Source organism: Acipenser ruthenus, chromosome 29 (genome assembly GCF_902713425.1).
Source record: "Acipenser ruthenus chromosome 29, fAciRut3.2 maternal haplotype, whole genome shotgun sequence".
NCBI classification, from domain to species: domain Eukaryota; kingdom Metazoa; phylum Chordata; class Actinopteri; order Acipenseriformes; family Acipenseridae; genus Acipenser; species Acipenser ruthenus.
The window spans coordinates 18,760,649-18,779,776 of NC_081217.1; the positions used below are offsets into that span (position 1 = coordinate 18,760,649).

Consider the following 19,128-nt stretch of genomic DNA (forward strand, 5'->3'; position numbering starts at 1 on the left):
ACACTTTTAATTTTTTTATTTCAAATAAAAAGATGTTTAGGTCATTTAGGTCATTTAATTATTAATTAACAAACCTAACTAAATGCAAATTATGGTGATTTTTTTTTATTTTTTATATATCCCAAGCCCACAGGGGTACTGGATCTGTTTGAAACACCCATTAGATCTTGCCAACATACTTAATTGCACTGGAATGCTTAACAAGGTCAGAGAACAGCATGGCAGTGCTTGAGGAACTGTGCTGTTTATAACAGCGCTGGGGGAGCACAGACTAAACCAACAACCCAGGACTCCAAATCAATGCACAAGCTATGGCTGGAGGCTCCCATTTTACATTTTGTGCACAAAAAAAAAAAAAAAAGTAATGCCTAATTTGACTTTGATCACAAACAGCAAAGTACACTTGCTGTGTCACATTTAAGAGACTTTGGTCTTGGGACTGGTGATTAGGGGGCTACAGTTATGAAAGAAGAAAGTGTGTGTGTGTGTGGTGGTGGGGGTGTTAGAAGTAAATAAATGAAATGTCTTCACTTTTCATTTAAAGTGGGACCGGTGTGATAGCATTTTCAAGTTATTTTTGTTGTATTCTTTCACGAGAGGAAACTGATCTGTATAGATCTAGGTATGGAGACCCTTATAATAAATATATATATATATATATATATATATATATATATATATATATATATATATAGTGCACTGAAATAAAATATTTTTTATTCATGTAAACCTTTTAGATAGATTTTTAGATATCCAGATAGACAGATACATAGATTATTATTATTTCTTAGCAGACGCCCTTATCCAGGGCGACTTACAATTGTTACAAGACATCACATTATTTTTATATACAATTACTCATTTATACAGTTGGGTTTTTACTGGAGCAATTGAGGTAAAGTACCTTGCTCAAGGGTACCTCAGCAGTGGCCCCCACCTGGGATTGAACCCACGACCCTCCGGTCAAGAGTCCAGAGCCCTACCCACTACTCCACACTGCTGCCCTGATAGCTAGATAGATAGCTAGAAAGATATACTGAATATTGTATATCTCTATTTATTAAATGTACTCACCATATTGGCCCAAAGAGAATTAAAGCTTGTACAATATAAAATAAAAGAAAATTTAAAAAAAATGATGAAGAAAGTAATTTTGGGGGCAATTTTAGCAGTCTAGCATAACATAATAAAAATAATCTTTACGAAAGTGTTATTTGGTATTGTATCAAGGGTTCATTGTGTTTAGTTGGTGACAATGCTTCATACGCTTCCCCAGATACATAAAATATGGAACAAAAACCATGGAATTGTATTTTATAACTGTTCTTATCTGTAATGTGATATTTTGTACTGTGATATTTTATAACACCTGTAAGTCGTCCTGGATAAGGGTGTCTGCTAAGAAATAAATAAATAAATAAATAAATAAATAAATAAATATAATAATAATAATAATAATAATAATAATAATAATAATAATAATAATAATAATAATAATAATAATAATAATAGAAATTATACTTGGCACAAAAAAACAGTCAATGAATTAAGTTTACAAAAAATATCCATGAGGTCCATTGAGTTAAGTATCCATCCAGTGTCGCATGCATGTATTAATTTTCTTTTAACATATAATGTTTTCAAAAAATCATACCTAGAGTTCAAAGGTATAAAACCCTGGAGATTTAAGAAGTCTTTTAAAGATATGTGTTCACTTAATCACTCAAGAAAGGCCTCCCTTGAGCACGGATAATATTATAATTAATTAATTCAGCAAAAAGGGTATTAAATTCCCTTCCTCTAAGGATATTATCAGAATTCATTGACCTTTTGAAAATCGCCCTCTAATTGTAACCAGGTTCTATTGCATTTCCAGACTAACACATTTTATACATTAATAATAACCCTAATAATATAATGCAGGGGTACTCCACTGCAGGGCTTTAAACCCTCCTTCAGTCCACTTAATCCTCTGTTCATCTCCCGGTTCCAATGCAGCATAACAAAGTTTTCTTCTTACAAAGGAGGAAAAATAATACCCTTCTCCAAGCATGCCTTTTGCAGTGTAGATTCTTCCCAGGCTTTGTACTGTGAGTGGAACATTTTGGGGAGACTGCAGCTCAGCTTGGTCATGGGTAAAGTGCTGTACAGTGAGCCTTTGCAAATTTCAAGAAAAGACTAGAAGGGAGTCACTGAAAGTACTGCCCTGTGCATATAATTAAGTGCCCCCCCCCCCCCCCCCCCATGCTACCTTCTTAGAAATGTGGATGTTTGAAGCACAGAAACTGGGAAGAAAGGGTCACGTTTAAAATGGAGTTTGGGCACTTTTTAGATGGTTTCGGTGCTTCTCCTGGTAAGCTGCCATTTATATTTCTCTTATAATGCCTTGTGGTCTTGCTGTCATATATAGTGTAGCACCGTGGATCAACCACAGGACAGAAATCCAGCTCAGGTTTAGTTACGTGGTGTCAGAGAAGCAGCATGTAAGAGCACAAGCGTTAAACACAGTAGCGTACAGAGCAGGCTGTTCTTTAGGAGAAGCACATGGATCAAAAATGATCTTAGGGACCTGCACCTTTTAATTAAGCTGCAAAATTGAAAACAGGATTCCAAGAATTGCACAGATAATTGGAAATGGGGGTGCTATAGTTAACTTTAAAGAATTGGTGTTTTTCAGATCAGAAGGTTCAAAGTCAAGGAAGCTGAAGACTGTAGGAAAACAAAGCCACAACTTTCATTGTGAGGGCTGTGCTGACAACACAGACCCGAGCTCCTCCTGACCTTGTGCGTTCTGTAGGCGCGTAGGCAGCCAAAAATTGTAAAGGTGTCTATTATATAAAAAGAAAATGAGATTAAACCAACTCAGACAGTGCCATAAACAGTAAGAGACAATGACAGGACTCAATGAATTGCACACAGGCGTATAATTCGGGGATATCTAATGAAAAAAAAAAACACAACATTTTTGGTCTTGGATTGAAAAGCACTTTCATTTTCTTTGGCGCTGGGTACACTACATTAGAGAGTCACAATCGGTTGGAATTTAATCAATAAGCTTTTATCTGTGCAATGTCAATGACATGTCAACCAATCCTAACAAGAAAAATGTCGAAGAGATACTTTCTTTTTTTGCTGCTGCTGCTGAAGATGGCTCATTACTGTATAATGCAGTGCCAAGAATCGAGTAATATAAAGGAAGCAAATCTGTTTGTCTTTAATATAGACGGGTTTATTTTAGCTAGATGACTGCAGAGAATGGTGATAAAAAGAAAAATCAGATTTGTCTCTAAAATGCTATGATATTACATTCATTCGACTTTATGAAGCAAAATCAGTTCATTCTATTACAACATATGTTAATCAAAGAAAATCAATTATAACATTGGAAAAATGCTATGATTTCATGTATTTCTTAATTCTTAGAAGATTTAATAACACTTTATTTAGTGGTTATAAACCATCTATAAACATGTGTGGCAAAGTGCCCCGCCCCTGTGTGCATTTGTGTGTTCTGTGTATGTATGTATGCGTGCGTGTGTTAATGTCGGTGTATAGATTGGTACACGGGATATAAACGGGTCTGTGTTTCACGTGTGCTTAAAAAGTGTAGATTTGTATTTAGGCACGAGGAGAGCACAAATCACTTCACGTGCTGGTTAAATGTAATATGTGAGCACGGGGTTGCACAGAATTAATTCACGTGCTGGGATTCAAGTGAATAATTAATTAGTAATTGAATCCCAGCACAACAGTATATATAGAGACACGTAGCACTCAGTCAGGGTTAGGTGTTCAGAGAGTGGAGAACGGGTGAGAGAGAAGGAATAAAATAAGAGCGTAAATATAATAAGTGTTTTGTTTGTACTCACCGTGTTTGTTCGTCTCCGTTTCACCTGTGTGTGTTGTTTCACTAAAGATTACTGAGCACGATCCGGAGCTGCAGCCACAGGCCAGCGACAAACCCGGACTTCACCACTCACCTTTTCACTACTGGAACTGTCTGTTGTTTGCACCTTTTAGCACTTGAATCACGCACTGTCTTTGTGTTTGTGTTTAGTGTGGGTGTCGGAACGGGACTTTGGGGTTGCGGGTCAAACCCGTAGGATTATAACGAGAAGTGATACACGCCGCTGTATCACTTCCAGCATTATTATTAGTTACAGGTTTTGCCTTGAGGCTCTGGACATTTATTAATTTAAATAAACACCCTTGCACCTGTATCAACGTTTGTCTGTGTGATTATTCTGCACTGCACTCACCTGCACGTCATTACCACTTTGCCACAACATGTCATTATTGATGTTACAAACAGTTACCTGCATGTAAACTGCTTATAACCCCTATAAAGTGTTAACGATTATTTAACCAGAAAAATATCTTAAAAGGCCCGAGCAGACTCGACCCTGCTACTCTGCCCCTTCACTGTGATTCTGAATTAATCAGCATCAGGGATGTCTGCCCCATTCAGTGCTGCTTTCTCTTGTATCATGCAAACACTGCAGCTGTTTTCAGTATATTGCGTTGGTGTGTAGCTCAGATGCAAAGCAACAGATCTCTATTCCTCTGGCTCAGTCCCGGGATTGATTTTTTTGCCAGGGTTACATCAGAACACTCTTGTTTACTAGTTATCTTGTACTTCATTCTCAGTTCACAGAGTAGGAGTATTTAACCCCTGTTTTGGGATATGATTCCTTAGCTCTTTGCTCGGCCCTCTGGGTCAAGCACCAAGTGAATAAATAGGAGCCTTTTTAGACTAACAGCGGGGTCAGACACGTTCTGTTTAGATTGGATCGCTTCTCATGTCACTTTCTAGCTACTGAGAAACTTTTTGACCCACTTAAGGAGCTCTCTTTTTTTTAACATCTTTCCTGCTGAAGTTTAGCTCCTTCCTTTGGTTTTGTTGATGTTGTACGGCCCTTCCTATTAGGTGTCGGGGCGAACAGCTTGCTGTAGCTGTGAAACACTGCTGGGTTGTTGCAGACGAACCCCCTGCTGAAAACTCAAAGTAGTGGCCTATAAACAGAAAGTATTCTTTAGCCTTCCAAAATCTTTCCGTGGTCATTTCTCTGTTTAACTTGTCTTCCCCATGCTTGCCAATTTAATATCAACGCTAACGATCAATATTGTTCTGCTGTGTAATCAAATGTTGCTCTAGGCTGTCAACCACAAGTATAAACGTTCAGACTTTGTACAAACTGATTAGTACCTTACACATTCCAGATGACTCCAAGTGGATACAAGACACAATTGAAATGCACTCATATCTGTTTGAGGGCTTGTGGATTTTAAAACAAGGAATTTTTGAAAGCACATTCGGGTACTTGTTGACAATAGAGAACACAATTCAGTTGTAGCCCTGCACTGTTTGGAAGAGCCGGTGCTGTACAATATCGATTTGTGGATCACTACCGCCCCCTGGAGGCCTTAGAACAAGACGCAAAGGCTAAACTGAGAAGCAGAATTACAGCTGGGAACAGCATGCTCCAATGAAAAGCTTCTGCAGCAGGAGTATCAATCTGGTTATAATTTCTGATCACTTCAGTTTATTTGGTTTAGGGGTGGGTTCACAGTGATTAAGGTGTAAAACAACACAGCTGGAGTGGAAAGTTGAAAGCGGAGGTCCCTAGGAGTCAGGACAAACCTCACTATACAAAGAAGCAGTCTTAATTCCTTGGCTAGATCCTGTCCACGCCTATTCAGTATATTATGTACAGTACAAAGTGTGTAGCGCAATTGTTTCACAGAAACGCAGAAAAGTTATAGTTAGAAAATAGAAAATCTGCATTTATTAACATGTTTTTTTTAGAGGCAGCTATTTGTACTGGTGTAATCTTATCCACTGTTTCACTGTTTGTTTTCCAGAAATGAATAAATAAGAACATACAATAAGATGACCTGCAGGAAAAGAATTCATGCAAGTTTTGCCCTTTTGCACTTAAAAAAACCCCTCGATCTAGACCATTCGATTGATAGCCCAGCATTCTGGATGCATTGCAACGAAGGGTTAAATTCAGGACACTTCAGTAGTTGCTTAAATTTCATTTGCATTTAGAGAAAGCACATATACATGGATTTGAGTGCTCTTTTATTCTCTAGTGTGTCATATCTGAGACGGATATTATCTACGTCTCAGTTTGAAATGCAAAAACATCAAATAACTTTCTTATGTTAGGTTGTAAGGTTTCTATATTAATTAATTTGTGCTACACTTCAAGGTCATCTTCAGGTGCATATGACCTTCAAGTTAATCCTTTATGGCTCTAAAGTACAGTACTAAACGAAGGCCACGATCTCCACAGTCTCTTTTATTCTACTCTCTCTACGCATTAATTGCTCATGAACTGATTTGATCTCCCCATTTTGTGGGTTGTAAATTGGCCTCTTATTTTACCATTTTCATCCCAGGTACTTAATTAGGCTTATGAAAATAAAAAAAAAAACTCCTGAGCCGGGGAGAGGTCACAGGCCGCATCCTGGGAATAAATTTTGATCTCTGCCTGATAAAGAGCCAAGTGCACCCTGAGCTTGAACAATGTCATCTATTCTCTAGACATGGAAAGGCTATCCATCTCCTACAGCGTTAATGTAAAGAAATGATTCATATTGTAAGAAGGTGTTCTAATACAGCATTACGAATTCCGGATCCTATGAAAGATTGCAGGTTAAGCGAGTCAGTTTTGAAATATTTAATACGTGAAGCTAAGGCTCTTAAAGTATTTCAGTGAAGGGTTGGTTAATCTAATGCTGGATCTGTCCCTGGGAGGTTTCATGCTTCCCCATGTAAATCTTACTATCGTACTGCTACTAGTACTAGTGCATTAGCACCACACTCGTAAAAATGTGGGCTACACTAGCACTTGTGTCACACACACACACTTCTGTTTTAGTTTAACTGTACATGAAAGAGAACCGAGACTGCTCAGTATGTGGATTCGCTCTATACCCAATTGAACTGAGTGGCTGTGCTGGAGGAAGATCACTAGTTGCTGCTGGCACTTGTTTCTATAAATACACTTTGGCTGGTCTTGCCTAGGTTCCATATACTGTATCTGTGGCAAGTGACTCAGTCTAAAGAGCAGCTCCTGTACTCATTAACTTTTAAAGGTTTACCGTGGTGTTTCTGCACAGTATTTCTATACTTTTCCCATGCTTTTCCTACTAATATACTATGCATTTACCATCGTCTGTCATGCTTTCTAAGGGACGAGGGGGCATAGAACACAGACACTTGTAAACCTCCACATACAAACAATGCCTTGAGTCTGCTGCCTGGGACTGTAATCGAAATAAAGCCACTGAAACAGAGGCATCATTCTAAACAGTCCCCCCCCCACCCCCCACCAACTCTGGCAAGAGGATCGGTCAGCAATTTGAGGAATGCTTTAAGAAAAACAAAAAAAAAGTTAATTTGACATAATCTAATACTGTTCACATTCCCCGCCATGAATGAGCGCTCTGTTGTTTGTTTGTTGGATCAGTAAAATGATCGGCCGGCTTGTTTTCTTTTTCTTTTTCATCCTGGCAGATGTGCTCCTTCCTGCAGCCAACCTGCTACTGGTAGAACCCAAGTGAAACAAGCAAGGGAATGTATAAGCTGCTGGCTGTTAGGCTGGAACGGACGTACCTTTTACCAAGAGACCCTCCGTGCAATAAGTCCTCTCCTGGCTCTTAACTTATGTTTATATATATTTAAAAAAATGATAAATTACAGGATTTTTTTACATTTTTTTTATAAAACTGCTTTAAATGATATGCAAGACTGACCATTCTTGCTGCGTTGAGAAAATGCAAGACATAACATTCATGCCGCTGCATATCTAGAGGGGTTTATTAGATATAGAGCTATTAGCATGATAAAGAACAAATGTGAAATAAGACTTTCTAGATGCAGGAAAGTATGAGTCAGAGCAATCAGATTGCAATGGAGGCTAATCAGCCTTTTATTTTATTTTTTTATAACATAGCATTGAAGGGCATATAGTCCATTAATTTTTATATTTATTCAAGCTATCTACCGACCCGTCAGTGCACAAAATGTGTGGTTATTTTTTCTGATTACTTGGCATGGGCTCCATAAATCAGAAGAGACACTCCTAATGTCTCATCAATTTTCTTAACTTTAATCCGTTCTCCTTTTCACTGCCCCCCTGATCATCGTGTAGTCCAAGTTTCCATTGCTGTAACAGAGCAGAGGAAACATGCAGCTCTGTCATTAAAAGGGTTCGAGCTATTCAGATGAAATTATACAAACCTCACCTAGGCCATGCTCTTACATTTGCACCGCATCCATGAGACATTTTGAACAAAAGACAAACTGCATCTGCACAGTGAATGGAAGTAAGATTTCTACATTAGCTATAATAACCCTTTGAACTTGACCACCCTTTTACTCTCAGGGTGGCACATTGTGTGCTGTATGGGAGAATGCATGGGGACCTCCGCTTCCTGCTTACCAACATACTGTACAGTGCTGCACCCTCAGAGACAAACTGTAAGGAGCATGCCTATATGAAATCATTATAAGAGGGGCAGTGAAACTCATACTGAATCTAACTGAAGGTTGGGAGATGCATTAGAAACTCCCAGATGCTGTAGCTTTAAGCAGACTTTTTGATTGGATTGCTGTCGTTTCAAGAACTGCTTTACAATAAGACTATTTTTAAACACCCGATTATCAGGCAACAGGGGGGTTGCCCAAATAAATGGGTATTTTAAAATAGGTTAATTGCCGTGCAGCCCTATTTTATTTAATTGTCATAAAATAAATTAACTTAACATCTTCTTGCCCATGTTGAGTGACAGGCGTGAGGTGGATAAATGAGAATGCTGGGTCTCTGGGGCCCTCTAGTGGGGAACTGTGGAATTACAGAGGTGGGTCTTTCTTTTTACTGTTTCAGATGCTGTATAATATCAACATAGGTTTTTTAACACAAACTGTATGTGTATTATCCAAGAGGTATTGTCTGCTGGGTTTGTTGCCGTTGCATTTTTAATTAAAATATGTAGCACACACATAATTGCTCAACCCTCAAGGTAACAGTTTTCCAACATAACCTTCAACTCCAGTCATACGTGTATACTGTTATGCATTAGTGCTTACACAGAGACCAGTGTCTAGAATTAAACAATTCCTAAAGTCCTTGCAGGATAATAATAATAATAATAATAATAACAATAATAATAATAATGTATACAATACAACAGAACACACGAGGCAGGCTGAATCCTTTGGTGAATGGCAACGTTTATTTCAGAGTTATGTTTAGCACAAAGGCTGTGGGGTGTGATACAGTATATCCATTTTCCATTTTATGTTTTTTTTTTTTTTTTTTTTTTTACAGGTAATACAACAACAAGCAGAAACAATACACTCAAAATTACTGCATTTAAAAAAAAAAAAATTGACTGGGAAATGTCTTTGTACAGAGTGGAGATTAGGGTTAGGAGCAGCTCACCTTTTAGCATTTACTGCTGCTCTGTGTGGACTGGAAAACACTGCAAGTCAACTCACCGAACACTGCTTTCCTGGCAATAACTAAGTCAAACTTAAGTGCTGTATACAGTTGTAATGTTCCAGGGCTTGGCCGTTTTTTTCTGGAGAAAACAAAAAAGCCCCTGTTGCCTGATCTTTAATTAATATTTTATTTTGCGAACCCTGGAATTGTTTATCCTAAATATATTTTTTTATTGAAAATGCTTTCAATTGTTTTCCCATTGCTGCTATGAGGCTATCATGCATTTGCGTCTTCCATATGTCCCCATCTGAAGACTAGAAGAGTTTTTTTTTGTGTCCGTCCCTTTATGAGGTCGCCATGCATGAAGGGTTAATGTGTTATCTAGAGGGCTGAGATATTACAGGACAGTGTGGGATCCGATACACGCTCTGGTTTACAATGAAGTCGGCTTTCTGATTTTGAACTACAAGCCCACTGTGGTAGTATCTGGAGCTCCAGTCAGTTCCAAGACCTACTGTGCTCAGAGTAGACACCAACCCTACACTCGAGGGCACGCAAGGAAGAATAAGGCAAGTTCTGATACCTGATCACATATCGGAGTTGAAAGACGAACAACATCTGTCCTATAGTGGCTTCTTTGAATTTGAGTTCTGTGTCGTTTAGTTTTTTCACTGTGTGCTTCCTGACATACCTTTAGGTCTGCTTCTTAACTGGGGCAAAAACAGCGGAATGGTGACAAAACCTCATTCGTGTTCTAGAATGAGGAAGCAGAACCAATGACCAAACAACCAAATTCTATTTTATGATGGGGCAATCATAATCCAGTGGTAATTCCCTCTCAGACTCTTTCATACTGTAGTAGATAAGATTATTTCTAGATCAAAGCCTTTTGTTGTCAAAATGACACTGTCATCTTAACATTTCAAGTCACATTTATTTATTTTTTGTCCAAAAGTTGCCTGGATAACCTGAGCAGAGAAGTTAGATAAAATACTGTATTTCAATATAGTGCCATTCTTATAGCTCCTAATTTATACACTGGCTACCAAATAAAATCGTATAAATAAGAGTGGTTACAAATGAGCTGCACTTTCTGCACAAGACTTTTCTTGTGGGCAGGGTGTCACTAATCGAGTCTTGCAACTGGATCTGACTGGCAGGGTTAGACGAGGCTTAGTTTCCATGCAGACCTGTCACAACAACAAGTCGCTGAACGAGTTGGATGACTCGCTCTCGTTTCTCTTATCAACTCAACTCAAGGGGCCTGTTTGTCAGCATGCTTCTCGTTTTTGTTTGTTTTTAAATGTATATATATATCTAGACTAGCAATATTTAAAACATTTAAATATAATATACATCATTGAATATATTAATATTACAATTCCGGCTGGTGCTGTCAAGTCAGAGGTAACTAGATTGCATTCCAACACACCTAAAAACTCGTTATTGCTTTGCTACGAAAAAAAAAAAAAAAAATTCACCAATCTCCAAGACACACCAAGGCAGTGATTACAAATGTGCAGGGAAAGCAAAAATCGAATCCGGACTCCCCTTTGAAATGTTCTGATGCCACAACAAAAGAAATTCCCCAAACTTAGAAGAATGCAGTGAGGCATACTGGCCACTGGGTGTCACTGTTGCTCCAAGCAAACTAACTGGGTGGTTTAAATCACTGGGCAACCCAGGCAGTTTTCAAAGTTGTTGCCCCCCCCCCCCCCCCCAAAACATTTCCTTTTCATTGGCATAACAACATGTACTTTAACCATGTATATTTTAACCATGTGTATTTTAAAGCCTGGTCTTTTTTTGCCCCTTTAATGACACTGCGCAGCTCAGTGACTAGACCCCCCAGAAAGCCTTTCAAAGCAGCAGATAATGAACAGGGCTACTGGTTTTCAGTATGGACTGCATTATTGATGAAAACAATTCTAATATAATGTTACAATGTATTTTTCAGATGCTAAATGAAAGATATGTTATAAAACATAATTCTGAAAGAATATCCACATTTTTGTTTGCCTTGGATGCCTCTACACCACTCGTTCACAACGGTGCTTCAACTGGTCAGAAACAAATAATACCTTAAAAAGTGTCACCTTTTGTACAAGTAACAAGTTGATACGTACTCGAAATGTGGAGTTACTTATTACAGAATCTTTTTTGTGCACCTCAAAAATAAAAACTGGAAGTCTTGAGTGCTTCGGTTTCATAGCAGGTTTATCACAGAACTTGCGTAACCATATTTTGCCGTGCTGCAGTACCTCGAAAGATATACTGTAGGTACTTGATTCCAAAATCTTAAGCTACACCTATTGCAATTTGTTTGCTAACTAAAAATTCACATTCACAAAGCACATTTAAAATAGAATACGATAAAATATAATTTAAAAAAAGAATCACGCATTAATAAATTCATTTAAATATCTACAAATCGGATCAATATAAAAATAACTAAAAACAAGTTTCCTGCAAGGCATCTTCTTGCCAAATGAGGTCATGATTCTTGAGGGGGAACAAAAAACAAAAAAAACATTATGGCTACCAGAGCAGCAGCACCTCCTGCTGTTGAGCGAGGGAACTGTGGACTAGCGAATTTTAAAATGGCTGTCAATGAGATTTAAAAAAAATAGAATTACTGAACATAAAAATGAAACACAGTTTAAGTGACCCACCAGAGCCGCCTTTTTTTTTTTTTAAAAAACAACTGGATAGTTATTTCAAAATGTCTTGTAAAAATTACAAAAAAATTAAAAATAAAATACAGACTTCCAGTGCTTTGGGAGAGAAATGCTATAATGAATATATATTTTTAGATTTTATATATATATATAAAAATTTTAGAGTCCAAATAGGTATATATAATTATATATATATATATATATTATATATATATATATATATATATATATATAATTAAATAAATAAATATATATATATATATATATATATATATATATATATATATATATATATATATATATATATATATATATATATATAAATAAAACACACTGACCGCAGGGTACGTGTTACCTATTAATATCCATTATTCTGACTTCAGCTACCCAACTATTGTAATCTCTGCTTATCCCTACAGAAAGTGAAAACAACAGCAAATAAATGTATTCTCAAAATTGACTTCTGCCTTGTTTCCACATTCATGATTTGAAATCAAGTTTATATCTTGTACTATTTGGACATGAAACCTTTTAAATGTTCACCTTTTAAAACAAACATTCTAGTGTAAGAAAGCGTACCTTTTTTTTTTTTTAATTTGTCAGTGTCAAATGAAAGCGGTCAATGTTAATTTCCCTTCAGTGCACGCACACACACACTTGCGGTGGGAAGAGGGGTGGAGGAGAGGTGGCGGTGGTCACTGGACGTCAGAATCTTCCATGCTGAAACTGCTACGGCGGCTGCTGACAACCGAGGGGTCGGGGGACATGGCAGAGAGGAGGGGGTCCCCTCCGAGGGGGGACAGCGCGTCCTCCATGAGCATATAGTCGTTTTTGTGGGGGGAGGTGAAGGTGAGGTCGGTGAAGTGGGAGAGGGGGTCATGGAAGCCGGCGGCGCTGTCACAGAGCTCCAGTGTCTGTGTGAAGTCGAGGTGCTGTGAGTATTGCTGCTCGGGATGGGAGAGCTGCTGCTGTTGCTGGTGCTGCTGCTGCTGGTGCTGCTGAAATGCCTCCAGCGATGCCTTGTCCTCCAAGCTGGACTCCTGCTTAATGAGCGGCCCCAGCATCTCCACCCCGCCCAGCCCCGAGGGGGAGCTGGAGGCGAGGCCGTGGACTCGGGCCTGCATTTCCAGCTCCTGAAATTTAGAGAAGGTCGCCTTCAATGGAAGTGCACTTAGCTGAAACTAGTTGTATAGTTTTACCTTAGAATTCTGATTGAGCTTTTTCAAGTTATGGATGATCCCTTTAAAATCAACACTGCGCCCTTACCTGAATCCGCACCCAGAGCTGCTTGTTTGTCATCTCCATTCTCTTTAAGTTGGTTTCCACCTCCCTGGATCTGTGCATGTCTTTCTGCATCCTCTTGATGTAATCCACGGACGCCTTGAGGATCGTCCCCTTGTTCCAGCGCACATCCCTGGAGGACAACAGATTCATTCGTTAAACCGTCTCAATTCAGCATCCGTTCCTTTATTTCTTTATGTAGATTTTTTTTTTTTTTAAACCAAGATGTTGGATCGCTGTGGCCTGTTGCATAAAACACCCAAATTCAACCCCCCCACCCTTAGTTTTCTCCTGACGTGCTCCTTGAGCTTAAGGGTGTTACTGAGAGCAGCTCAACACATTTAAATCAATAGCCCAGTTAAGGGAAAATATGACTTTAAGTCTTATACTTAAACTTAATACTTAAGGTGATGCAACCAACCCCTAGATCCTATCCCTAGATCCTGATACGTCCAGATTTGTGAATCACAAATAGTCTTGGATAACGGACAGATTTAATCAAAACAATCCAGCCATCACCTTATACAGTATGTACCTGTTCTGTGGTGCAAATCAATCAAACCAGCCATAGGAATTAAGAAAATGAACAATGCATTAAGTGTCCTACAGTATACCATGAAAAAATAGGATTACATTTCCTACAACTCACAGATCATTAGTCTTTGGGATCATGGTTCCTAACTCCTTGATGCGATCATTGATGTTAAATCTCCGTCTTCTTTCAACTGATCATTGTTAAAAAAAACAAAAAACAAAAAAAACAAACAGAAATAATTACGATAAATATAAATCATGAAACAGTAAAGGTGGCAGTAACTGTTTTCCTTACAGTGGATTCCTTGTGCATGTTCTGGCATTGCTTAGCTCAGGAGTGCAGATAAACCCTGGCATAGCCTGTACCTGTGCTGGGTATTGTATAGCAACACTTACAGTTTTATTCTCCTTTCACAAAATCCTGCAAACGGTTACTTTGGTGTAAAGACCTTGGTATATATCTGTTCCAATGTCCAGTAAGGATTAGTCTGGTTACAGCATCAGAAAGGGCATTTACTGCACCGGCACTTTGAAAGCAAGGTGCTGCTTTCAATGCAACTCGCACAGCATTTTAAAACATAATGACATGAAATTCAAGTTCATTTTTAAGTGCTGATAACAGCTTGGTTCGAACAATTCATTGGACCCTGTCCCGAAGTAAACAGTGCTATATAGACACAGTGTTCTGAAATTGTTGGAAATAAAATATATTTTTGCAGCTCTTGCAAATACCCTGGGTTAACTATACACCAAAGTGCTGTATACTGCCTGTTAAATATTTAGGGAGAACTGTAACGACATTGCTGAGCCCTGGCAATGGCAGTGCTTTATACGGTAGGAGGCAATAAAGACACTCACTCTGGTTGTGATTATCTTTCTTCTGTCTCTCCTTGGCCAAAGCACGGGCTTCTGCATCTTGACAAAAGAAAGTTCAGTCAATCAAACATGCCTTTCACAACCTGTTGTTACACAAAGAGGATGATACTGCAACACAAGTGGTGACCAATGGTAATCCCAACATGAACAGCTCTTCAGTTCTGGGACTCTCTCCATCTGCAAGAACTGCCAGCTGTGACCGCAACAGTGAAGATAAAAACTTGTGCTGCTGCCTTGATAAAAGTTTACCACTGTAAACTTTCCAGTTTTCCCATGGTTATACTATTTTATGCATTGACCATAGTTCACCATGTTTTTTTTTTTAAAATGCTTTAACATACCTCTCTGAGGTTTCCAATACTCACCCATGCTAAACACTATGCTTTATTACACTTTGCAATGCTTTTCCTATACTTTTATAATGGTATCATTGCATTGTTTGCATCTCATGGCCCACCTGGTTCTCCGCTCATGTCCAACATGGTCTGCTGCCTGAGCCGACAGCAGTAATTGTGCTTACCTGACATTTCCCTTTTGATGGCGAGGTTCGCTGGGCAGGAGTTGCTGGTCATGCCAATGGTGGGGCCAGCCATCCCAGGGCCGGTGTACACATCTAAATGGCTACTGGAGAGGGGCAGCTTGAATAAAACAAAAAAAGAGCATGGATCTCAATGGTCAGAGCATTGCACCACATTGTCTACTGATCCAGCTCACAGCTGGGTGGAGAAGGCATGCAATGTCCCAGACAAAGACATCGCTGAAGAACCAGCAAGGCTGCAGAAGCCACTTTCCAAATTAACCATACATTCTAATACGATGTGTTTTTAAATGTTTTGTTTAAGATATAGAATTCACTGATTTTAGTGTACCCTTTCTTACCCTATCTAATCCATCATCTTTATTTGTGCTATTCGGTATCTGAGCAAGCAATAAAACAGGAGATAAAACATTGTGATAAACACAGCAATCTCTCCTGCGACTTGCCAGAAATGTAATGATTTACTTTTAGAAACAAATGTTTATTGTCTCATTTAAGTATGTATTCTGAAATAAATACCATTGCACAAGACATTAAAATAATACCGGGAGGCAAAGAGAGGTGAACAGACTTTCTAGTAACAAGATGGACAAGTTTAATTTTATTTTTATTTAGTTTCAGTGGTGCCAAATAGATCATCTTTCAGATGATTGAGTGTGGCTGGCTGGACAAAACTCGGAATGCTGTGGTCGGAAGTTCTGCAGATTCCAGCATTCTAGTACACTGAACAGAGGCAAACAAAACTACGAGAACTCCAGTTTATAACAAGTAACAGACGGGTGGCCACTTTATTAGGAACAACCGAGTCCTGCTAATTTGCCTGACCCTGTAGCTGTGTACAAGTTAAGATTCAGCACAGTGTTCTTCAATACAGATTAAACCATTGAACCATGTAAGAGCATTAAGGAGCTTTAAATCTACCAGGGATAAACACACAGATTTGAGCAATTAAGTCATTTCTTACAAATAAATCATACATATTTTTCTCCCTGTATTTACTCTTCTTATTAAAAACAAATCGTATTTTGCAAAATTGCAGCGCTGCTGGGAAGTGCAACTATTGTGAAAAAGTTTAAAACCCTGCCACCAAACAAACAATAAACTAAATATTAGTGTATTTAATAAAACAAGATCAAGCCTTTTCAGAACCAATGCAAGGATGCAGATTTTATTTTAACTACAAATACACACACAGCTTCATAAATGCATCACATTTTTAACCAAAACACCCTTACTGCTTTTTTTTTCCCCTGTACATGAAACCTGGTTCCATCTTTTCAGTCCCACTCAAACAACCTTATTATCCTGGCCCCTTTCTGCAGATCGTCAATTCAAACAGAGGCAAACAGGATACAGTTATCATGCAAAGCTCTTTCTGAGCACTACATCTCATCTAAAAACCAGCAGAAGAAACCCAGTCTTTCAAAGGAGCCACTGGCAAGCGCACATCATTACAAAGAATAATGTGAATTAAAGTATGCAACCCTGTCCTCCCATCCATCACGTTGTTTATACAGTAGTTTACCAGTGCATTACATAACTTTGAATTAGTGTGACTGGAGTACAAAACTAGATTATTCCATCTGTACCTGCAGTTATTTGCAGTAATTTGCAGCATCAGTACTGCATGCTTACCAGCTGCATTTGTTGCCCATCAATAACCTCCACAATTGCGTAGGATTTTCCTTTCTCCTTCATAATGGCTTCTCCTGGCTCACTTACTGTCTCCTGCTTGACTTGACTAGACTAACAAGGCGATCAAACCCAGATGCCTGTTTTTTTATTTTTTAGAGAAGAGAATGAACTTTTCCCCCTATGGACTTTCAGCTGGCCTTGTTTGCATCTTAGGCCAATTCTCCCCACAAAAGTGACTTGTAAACAGGTTTAACTCTAACCTGTGCTGGTTTAATTGTTAATTTTGTGAGCAGTCAATGCAAAGCTCCCAGTCAAAGAGCAAAGTACTGCACTGAGATCCCTGCACTTTCTTGGTGAAGCACACTGTTTTGTTTTTAGCATACAGGTAGGATTCATACAGCAGTGTAAACCAGTCCAGGATTTACTCTGCGCTTTATAAGCCATACCTAATGCACGTGTCTCACAGTTTAAAGCTATTCATATATGTTGGATGCATTTCTTTTAACTAGAAAGCAACGAAAATGGAAGACAAAGCGGGATAAAAGCAGGTCTCGTTTTTCCTTTGTCTACATATTTGTTTCAAAAAGAAACTTTCAGAAGGCTAAACTACATTCGCCAAGGATTGGTAGTGTAAAACTGTATGTGATTGTAGGGTTCTGCTGCTTTAATCAAACTTCCAAGGGTATCCGAGAGAATGAACCGACCAGAAGCATCAGCCATCAAGAATATGCTACGGCAACGAAAACAGCAAATTGATTTTTCATCCGTTACAAATTACATCTGGGGCTTTCTTACTTCCATTTGAAATCTATGATTTGACAGCGGTATGCACGCATCCAATCCGTTCCACTCCAGCACTTTGTTCCAATCAGACATATAATTATTGAAATGACCTCCAACAGGGTCACAATTCAATAATTAAGCATCGAGCTGGAACAAAGTCCTGCAGTGGAATGGATTGGAAGTGCCAAGGCTGCCTACCCCTGCTGCAGGCTATCAAAGCAAGACAATTATTCCAGGCAATACCTGACTGGAGCGCATTGGGGATCAGCAAACATTAACGTACAGCTCCTTATTTCCTCGTCTTTAGCAAACCATTTCAGTGAAAAAACAGAAATGCATGACTTCACTAAGGGGTCGGACTCAGAGATTAGCCACAAACAGGTGGCTTTGTTGAACCTGTGGCCTGCAGCATTATTAATGAGTGACAATGGTGCGGCTGAACTCCTGTCCTTACGGCTCAGCCGTTTCAGAGAATGTGTTTAAAGATTACAGTCGCCACTATTGCTATTCAGATTCCAAATTGGCAACCACAGTACCACACGGGTCAAAATACTGTATTTATTGAGTACGGAGAAGCAGCTGGGGTCTGAATTGTCCAAGTGAGTTATTTTGACAAAGGGTGTAACGATACGCAGGTCATGATATGAACTGCATCTTAATCAGTGGTGTGGGTGAGCCGGATCTCACATAATATTTCAGCAAGCAGAGTCACATGACCCGCACAACTGTCTGATTCAGTCAGCAGTGCTCCTAATGCAATAAAGAGCATTAAGAACTTCTTCTATTACCAACTACGACTTTAAGAAGGCTGAACATGCAGACGAAGACGACAGCAACAGGGCAGCGACTATGACTGTGGACTCAAACACAAACGAAGCCACTGGCACTCGCAGAGTCTTACAAAGCATTCTGACAAGATGGAGAAAGACACTTTAAGGCAATTCTTATAAATGCGCATTCATATAATACATTCTTAAGAATATCTGTATTTTAGTGCCATTCCGGTACCTTCATATTTAGGACTACACTACTGATCTCAATACATGTGATGGCCCTGTATGACGAGTAATAAGATCAAATGATCATTAATGATGGACTATTTGGTTGAAAGACCATTATAATGCTTTACATGAATAACCAAGTCACACAACAGCCGCGATAAAAGGTTAAATATGTAGCATTGCGCACACACAGTAAGAAGGGACCCATATTAGACCTTCTCAGAGAATGAGCAAGACAGAATCAACATAACCATCTAAACAGAATGTAACCTGCATCAGTCCCCATCACTAAGGCTGACATTATTTTCAAGGTTATCACAGATTTCACGATTGCCGTGAAATTCACC

The 19,128-nt window shown here is 38.8% G+C and overlaps 1 protein-coding gene across 7 annotated transcripts in view; it reads right to left on the minus strand.

Moving 5' to 3' along the window:
* Nucleotides 1–12,468: 12,468 nt before the first annotated feature.
* LOC117427154 (transcription factor EB-like) overlaps nt 12,469–19,128 on the minus strand; it is a 32,848-nt gene continuing 26,188 nt past the window's right edge. For 6 of the 7 annotated variants that reach the window (XM_059003681.1, XM_059003680.1, XM_059003682.1 and 3 more), the window contains 5 exons: nt 15,345–15,462; nt 14,807–14,863; nt 14,064–14,139; nt 13,400–13,547; nt 12,469–13,266 (listed from right to left, as the gene is read on the minus strand). In XM_059003681.1, coding sequence (XP_058859664.1) covers nt 12,829–13,266; nt 13,400–13,547; nt 14,064–14,139; nt 14,807–14,863; nt 15,345–15,462 — 837 coding nt within the window. In that variant the 3' untranslated portion in view covers nt 12,469–12,828. The remainder of the gene's footprint in view (nt 13,267–13,399; nt 13,548–14,063; nt 14,140–14,806; nt 14,864–15,344; nt 15,463–19,128) is intronic. The other variant, XM_059003679.1, reaches the window with a different exon arrangement.